The sequence below is a fragment of the Camelus dromedarius genome, chromosome 20 (assembly GCF_036321535.1).
Source record: "Camelus dromedarius isolate mCamDro1 chromosome 20, mCamDro1.pat, whole genome shotgun sequence".
Classification (NCBI taxonomy): Eukaryota; Metazoa; Chordata; class Mammalia; order Artiodactyla; family Camelidae; genus Camelus; species Camelus dromedarius.
The window spans coordinates 23,136,887-23,145,424 of NC_087455.1; the positions used below are offsets into that span (position 1 = coordinate 23,136,887).

Below are 8,538 nucleotides of genomic sequence, written 5' to 3' on the forward strand. Positions count from 1 at the left end.
AAACAGCTACGTTTCAGGTCAGTCTATGAAAAAGGGAGATAAGCGTGGCTTACTCATTCTCGCAAACATTTTTGAAAAATGCAGGATTCCCAGAGTCTTCCTGGAAATAATGAGGAAAACCTTGAACCATGCCAACAGAGTAGTTAATACCACTGTTCTATTCCCCGAGTTTAGCAGATCTGCACAACTAGAAAATTTTGTTCTTGAGCCTTTGTGAGCGCACAGATTCAGGGAAACGGGAATCTAATAGAAGAATCCTTGAAGTGCCTTCAGGATGAATATAATATTCAGAGTCACTGAGCGCCTCACTTCCTCCTCCGGTCTCACCTCCCTCCGCTCCCTGCATTCCCCACAGCTGGCGCTGGGAACCGCGAGGGGCTGCGAGCGAGCGCGGGCGGGGGCGGCCGCCCTCCATCGCAGCGAGAGGCCGGAGCCGGTAGGCGGGTGGAGATGAGGCAAGGCTAGACAGCCAGCGCGAGCGAAGAGCTCTGCTGGGATCACAGCTTTCCTGCTGGACCCATCAAGTCAGACTCACGTGTAGATCGGAAGGATCAAACCAAGGCTACGCAACCAGCTGCGCCCACTGAGCGCCGCCCAGATGTGCCCGGAGCGGCAGGTGAGTCACCCCGCCCTCCTCCCCTCTCCCTCCCCGTGTCCAACAGGTTGGCCGGGGCGCGACTCCAAGGGGCCCCGTGGGTGCACTTGTAGCCTCACCTGGGCGTGGCGCTCGGCGTCTCTCTTTGCCGAGTCTTCGTTACTATTTAAACTCCTGCCCCAGCCCACGCCTGTACCAGTCCTTGTCTTTTTGCCTTCCCTTCTCCTAAAATGACAGCACCGCTGTGTGCCGAGGAACGCGCCCAGCACACTTGCTCTCCCGGAAACTTGTAGGGAGAGAAACCGCTAAACCCAAGGGCGCAAAGTGCCTCGACACGTGACGGGAGCTGGCAATGGTGACCCCTAGTTCTCAGCGACTCACTAGGACTTAATTAAAAATCATCATAAATTATCTTTATTTCTCAACTAGGAAGTCAAAAACTAGGGGAGGAGAGAGAAGAAAAGGATCGTGAGTGACAGACTAGAATGAGAGTGAATGGGAGCAAACGACGCGGCCCCCGCGCCAGGTCACCCTGCCCCACGTGCGCACACCCCCAGAGAACACTCCCGGGGAGGCCTGTGAAGCAGCCGCAGTAAAAGAGGGAGGAATACATATCCTGAAGTTGGAAAAGACTCAGCCCTGGTTACCATGTCCCTTGCTTTCTGAACTTCTCGTTTTGGTCTACTGCGGGTAGGAGTTTTTCTTGCCATCCCCCTCACTTGAATTCCTCCAAAACTCATCCTGCCCTCCTCCTCCACTGTAGACCTCCCTCCTGCTTCCCTTTCCCACCCGCTCCCACCCCCAAGCAACGAGGCCTTCAATCCGTACACCTCCCGGGTTGGAGATCTCAGTTACAAAGTTGGGGAGGGGGTACTGAGTCCGGGAAGGACCACGGCGACCGGCAGGGTGCCCTGCGGCTGTCCTTGGCTTGGTCCACACCTGAGTGGTTCCCTGGGCGCGACCCCTCCTCTCCTCCCAGCGTCGGCGCTCAGACATTTGTGCGCTGCTACCGCGCATTCGCAGCTCCCTAGCGGCTAGAGGGGGAACCAGCACAGGGGATGGAGAGAGTAAGGTTGCGCGAGTGGGAGGAACCCACCTCGGGAGCCCGGGAAATCCCGGCCGTGCCACCGCCCCCAACTTTGTGGCGCCCTCAAGCAGCGGCTGCAAGGATGGAGCTGCCTCCCCGCGGCCGGGCGCCTCTGGACTCGCCGGTGGACAGCGCCTCCCTGACCTCGCTGGAATCCAGCGTCTTCTGTAGCGAGGGCGAAGGGGAGCCCCTGGCTCTCGGGGACAGTTTCACGGTCAACGTGGGTGGCAGCCGCTTCGTGCTCTCGCAGCAGGCGCTGTCCTGCTTCCCGCACACGCGCCTTGGCAAGCTAGCCGTGGTGGTGGCCTCGTGCCGGCGCCCCGGGTCCCTGGCCGCCGTGCCCAGCCCCCTGGAGCTCTGTGACGACGCCAATCCCGTGGACAACGAGTACTTCTTCGACCGGAGCTCGCAAGCATTCCGCTACGTCCTACACTACTATCGCACCGGCCGCCTGCATGTCATGGAGCAGCTGTGCGCGCTCTCCTTCCTCCAGGAGATCCAGTACTGGGGCATCGACGAGCTCAGCATTGACTCCTGCTGCAGGGACAGGTACCCTCGAGGCGCACGGTGGCTGGGCGGGGAGGCGGGCGCATTGGACAGAGGGTGGCAGAGGTGAAGATCTAAGGCTTTACAGCAGCCTCCCTGAACCCAGGCCTAAAAATACCTGTGGCCACTTCGGAGGTAGAAGGTAGGGAGGCGAGGGGTTGAGGGGAGGGGGCGAGAAGGTGGGCTGGAAAGGATCAAAGCCAACTTTTGATTGGAACTTTTTGAACCTTTTCCTTTTTCTAGTGAATGTGTACTAATTCATTTATAAGTCAAGAGCCGTCAGGCCTGCAGTAAATATTTGGGAGTTGAATAAATGAGTCAGAAAAGTTATGCTCCCAAAAAATGCATGTATGTTTCAGTATAGTGGGTCATCGTTTATCAAACCTGGACACTAACTTGTAAAACTTGAATGGAGAACTGCTTTAAGTACAGAAGATAGAAAGTTGGTTCCTTGACTGTGAATGATTATGGGACTCTGGTGATCTATTATCTTTCTATTACTTTGCTATTATCTTGCTATTACTACCGTTTCTTTCCATTACACACACACACACACAAAGTTTCATATGGCAAACTTCTTGTTACAAGAAATTGGATAATAAAATGCATTAATCTAATGTAGTTTTGCTATGTGTATAAACTTCTACCAAGAAAGTGCCATTTTAAAAACAATAATCCTAAATTAGAAAATATGAGTACTGTAGGAAGACAGCCTGGGTAAAACATAAATGAATATTTCCTGCATTTTTCTGAAATAAAAAGCATGACTTCACTGCCAAGTTTAATTCTCTTTTTACTTCTGTATTTTTAAAAAGTTAGACTAATCACCAAGTTGTCTTCTCTAAAAGATACTTTCGAAGAAAGGAGCTGAGTGAAACTTTAGACTTTAAGAAGGACACAGAAGACCAGGAAAGTCAACATGAGAGCGAACAGGACTTTTCACAAGGACCTTGCCCCACTGTCCGCCAGAAGCTCTGGAACATTCTGGAGAAGCCTGGGTCTTCCACCGCTGCCCGAATCTTTGGTGTCATCTCGATCATCTTCGTGGCAGTGTCCATCGTCAACATGGCCCTGATGTCAGCCGAATTAAGCTGGCTGGACCTGCAGCTGCTGGAAATCCTGGAGTACGTGTGCATTAGCTGGTTCACCGGGGAGTTTGTCCTGCGCTTCCTGTGCGTGCGGGACAGGTGCCGCTTCCTGAGAAAGGTGCCAAACATCATAGACCTCCTTGCCATCTTGCCCTTCTACATCACTCTTCTGGTAGAAAGCCTGAGTGGGAGCCAGACTACACAGGAGCTGGAAAACGTGGGGCGCATCGTCCAGGTTTTGAGGCTGCTCAGGGCTCTGCGCATGCTCAAACTGGGCAGGCATTCCACAGGTATTCAGATTTCACTGATGCCTTTTAATTTGCCATTGTTTGTAAGTATTAGTGCTTTGACCACAGTCCAAGAGAAGCGACTCCGAATTGATACTCAAAATTACCAACTCCTACACTTTACCCAACCGTGATCCCCAAAAAGGTATTGAGAAGCCAGACCTTGAGGTTATTATGACAGGTATAGAGGAGAAGATGCCTCTCACACACTTTCTCTCCTTAAGACATTTGAGAAACAATCTGACCATCTGTTAACTTCCATTTATTTTAACCCAAGTGCCCAGAAGATGTACAAAAACTAAAGACATTCTGCTTCTGATAGTTTCTACATAAAATATGCATAAACAGCACATAAAAAGGTATGCATAAATTATATATGATATGTAGGACATAAGCCAGTTTCTTTTCTGTGTCCAAGGAAATGCTTATCACTCATGTTCCTTGGAAGAAGAGAAAGTCCTCCAGAGCCTTCTCTGGCTATGCAGAAAGAGAGATGACCAGGCACTGGTGGACCTTCCCATAATTTTTGAAGAAACAATGGAAATATTTGCTTTGGAGGAAAGCAAAAGACACCAATTAAATGCTTTGTTGAGTATCTGAGAATTTTCTTGTCCCCAGTTGAGGATGCATGAGAGAGATGGTAACAGGAATTCCTTAGCTTTTTATGTGTATCACAAAGCCTTGAAAATCTAAAGAACATTCTCTCTAGAATAATCTTGACACAACACACACACACACAACTGTACATGAAAATTATAGTCAGTGTCAAAGGAAATCACACAAAACCATTAAAGATGATCCTTGCATCCCTGAGGGCAGGGATTCTCCGTGGCTGGCCCAGCCGGCTGTTGGATATTCTGGAGCACATATGTGTTGCCTTATGTTAGGCTTTAATGAAAATAAGAATCCCTTGAAAAGCTTGTTAAAATGCAAATTCTGAGCCCCAGATTTCAGAGAGTCAGATGTTAGTATTTGGGGGTGGATCCATGATTTTGATGTAGGTGGTTCTTGGACCACACTTTGAGAAGCACTGGAGTAGGATACCATATTAAAACAATACATATAAATACAAATAGTTTGACCAGAGAGTCCTATTCCCACCTTATTTCCCTCAATATATGCCTGACGTCACCTGAAAGGAGTTGATGGTCTCTCTCTATAAATATAGGGAGAAATTAACCTTAGACAGGTTTCTTCCCCCACATCCTTGAGGAAATTAGGACTTACCCTAATGTAACTTCGGTAGTGTGTTTTCCTAGCTAGTCTCACATACCAGGGACTTGATAATGGTGTTTCCAACAACTTTTCGAAGTACCACTCTTTGTTTTCTGACACACATAATGGGATGCTTTCTTCTAGTATTTATAAACTCTTCACAGGATTCAATTTAAAAACACCCAGTAAAGACTTCATTTTTTTCCCCAAAAGAAAGGAAAAAGAAAATAATAGTAATCTCCACTCTGTCACCTCTTCAACGGTTTTCTCAGTTCTAAGGCAAGTAGAAAGCATTAATATAGCCTTAATTTATTGAAAAGATATGAACACTGGCATAAATATTGACAATTTGATCTTAAGCACTACAGTTAGCAAAACAGAGACATAGACCACATATTTCCCTATATATTAACTATGAACAAAAATTGAGAAATGTTATAGAATAATGGTTAGGAAGATAACAGTGGACCAGAGAGCGTAGATTTAAGTCTTGGCTATGTAACTTGGTCCTAGATATGCTACCTCTCTGTGCTTCGATCTGCTCACCCGTAAAATGGTACAGTAATTACAACATTTATCTCATATTATTTTTAGGATTATCTGCATTAATTGATGTAACATGCAAAAATTCAGGCCACTTTGTTTCCTTACAAAATGAAAATGTTTAGAACATTGAAATGAAAACAATCTTCCCAAACGCTATGCATATCTTCATATATTGTCAATTTATCTCAGAAATGCAATTCAGTACAGATACATTTTTTGAGCTTAAAACTCAAAATTACATTCATTGGCCTTTTAAAATAGCTGGTTAATAATTCAAGAATATCTCAACATTTTAGGAACAAAATTCAAAATAATGAGAGCAAATATAGATTTTAATGTATTTCAAATAGTTTCTAGTAAGTGATTTTAATGTATTTCAAATAGTTTCTAGCAATGTATTTCAAATAGTTTCTAGTAAGTGACCCCAGGAGGTATTGCTTTGGACTTCTGAGACACTATCATTGTAACATCATGGTAATATGACTTAAAAATGTGGATAAACTTTAATCAGTATCTCTCTAGTGTTGGGGAAGATGCTTTATTCAAATCATGATCCTCTAATGGGCTCCTCTTACCCTCCTTAGGGCTTAGTCTCTTCAGAGATGAGATTGGACTCTCTTGGGTCTGTCCTACAGAATCCTCAGAACTAACAATGGGAAATTCACCAAGGCCTCATGGGTGCATGAATTATCTGGTGGCTCCAGTCCCCTGTACCTTTTTGCAGTGGAGGAATAGTCTGTATTCAGGTCTATCTCCTTACGGGAAAGGAGAAAGTCTATGTACTCAAGGGAGATAGTTCCCTTAGCTTTGATATAAAGGACAAAAATTTCAGTCAGTGCCGTGGGATTGCAGGAGCGCCTCCTGCTACACCTCTAAGAATGTCTTCGCATGAACATTTGATGTTCTTATGTCAGTTTTATTACTAATGCCTAATTTGCTTCTGCTGCTTCACTTCATTCTCTTGGTGGATACCTTTTACTTTCTCTGGCTTTAAGATAATGACGCCCCTAATTAACTTTATCGGGAAGGTAAGAAAAACAAACACATAAAATATAGGGACACAACATAAAACTAGCATTAAAAATTGTGCCAAGGTGATGCATTGAAATGCAGACCTGACCAAGAGAGCCCTCCACGTGCAATGCTGCAAAGGCCTCCTGTTGCATAGACTAAAGTACAAACTTCTATCAAACATCCCCTGTCTGCCCTCCATCTCATCTTTCACTTTTTTTTGGTATAAACATAGTTGTTTAATAAATGGATGAGTGAGTGAATGAATCTGATTATATTTCTATCTTTCTCAATCTGGCCCCATCAACTAGACTAAGAGCTTCCTGAAGATTATAATTCATCATCTGTGTATCCCCAGAACATTGCCCAGTGCTGGAGCCACATTAAATGTGAAAAGCATGTTTGTGGGTGGATAGCAGGGAAGGCAGGAGGAAGGGAGGAAAGAAGGGAGGGAGAGAGGAGGGGTGCCCCCAGCTGACACCAGTTGTTCTGTTACAGGTTTACGCTCACTTGGAATGACCATCACCCAGTGTTATGAAGAAGTTGGCCTGCTGCTCCTATTTCTGTCTGTGGGAATTTCTATATTTTCAACTGTGGAATATTTTGCTGAGCAGAGCATTCCCGACACAACCTTCACAAGTGTCCCTTGTGCATGGTGGTGGGCCACGACGTCCATGACTACCGTGGGATACGGGGACATTAGACCAGACACCACCACGGGCAAAATTGTGGCCTTCATGTGCATCTTATCGGGCATCCTGGTCCTGGCCTTGCCTATTGCTATTATTAACGACCGCTTCTCTGCTTGCTACTTCACCTTAAAGCTCAAGGAAGCAGCTGTTAGACAGCGCGAGGCTCTAAAGAAGCTCACCAAGAATATAGCCACTGACTCATATATCAGTGTTAACCTGAGAGATGTGTATGCCCGGAGTATCATGGAGATGCTTCGATTAAAGGGCAGAGAAAGAGCAAGTACTAGGAGCAGTGGAGGAGATGATTTCTGGTTTTGAATTCACTTTTGGTTTACTTACAAACACTTGTGTAAAACTAACTCGGTTGATAAAGCCTTGATGTGGAGGTCTGTGTACTGCTGATGAGTGTCTTTCCATTACTGCTTGTGTTCATTGTTGTGGACCCCTTGCTTGGTCTACTGGGATAGTTTACATCCCCTGACAACAGCACATCTGGCGGGACACATTCTCAAAAATAGCCATTTAACATAACCCGATACAACTAGGCCAGTATACACGTGTCTGACTTGTCAAATATAAAATAACATTGCATACATACAAAAAAGGCTAAAAGGTTAATGTATCACTAATTTTTAAAGATTTTTGTACTTTTAAAAGATGTAAGTTAAACCACCTCGCCCAGAGAAAAAATAAAAGTGAGCATTTAAGAACACACTGAACAACTTGCTATTTAAAGATACTCCAAGTAAATAAATTACTCCTTTCTCCATCAGTTAAAGCTGTTGAAGATAATAATTAGCTTTGCAAGAGAAAATCCTGATTTGATGGTCATATGTCCCTGTCTTTCCTCTGGTGCAGTTCACGGGTCACAAATGGACTGAGCTCTGCATCCCGTCATTGCTGTTGGAGGTGGGAATCCCCAAACTGCTTAGACTGCAGGGAGTGCTACCCAAAGGCTTGCAGAATCACACGTCTTCATCCTCCCCACTGAGTGTACATGTGGAGCATAAAGGAGACTCTTAGTTCTCCATGGAAGCTGATGGTCTTTAACAATCTCTTTATTGATACAGTGTTCAAGTTATGTCTTTAAAATCATGAATTTGTAAGTAAAGGTGAAGTAGTGAACATCCTAAATGTATACACTGAAATTATTAAATAGTCTTATTTCATAATATCAGTATGATATGTTGATTGACACCACTAGATAAACTTAAGGATCTTTTATTTGTTAACAAAAAAATTCTATGGCTAGCTTTCTGACTACTGGGGTAACTAGCAAATGTTCAAACTTCACATGAATTTTGATAGCCATTCATGGTAATAATAAAATTCCTAGTCAGTCTGTTATATAATTAAAGCTAACAGCTCTAAACCTAAGAATCAGTTTATGATTTTCAATATTCTAGTAAATGAGATTTTTAAAACTAAGACTATTATGAAGTATCACTTTAATACCTGCATTCTCAATGAG

The 8,538-nt window shown here is 44.8% G+C and overlaps 1 protein-coding gene across 1 annotated transcript; it reads left to right on the forward strand.

Annotated features, from left to right (window-relative positions):
• The first annotated feature begins 450 nt into the window (after nucleotides 1–450).
• On the forward strand, nucleotides 451–7,459 carry KCNV1 (potassium voltage-gated channel modifier subfamily V member 1). The gene is made up of 4 exons (XM_010985143.3): nucleotides 451–616; nucleotides 1,025–2,231; nucleotides 3,077–3,606; nucleotides 6,874–7,459. Exons 2-4 carry the CDS (start codon nucleotides 1,654–1,656, stop codon nucleotides 7,383–7,385), a joined length of 1,620 nt encoding a protein of 539 aa, XP_010983445.1. The 5' UTR covers nucleotides 451–616; nucleotides 1,025–1,653; the 3' UTR covers nucleotides 7,386–7,459.
• Nucleotides 7,460–8,538: the final 1,079 nt, after the last annotated feature.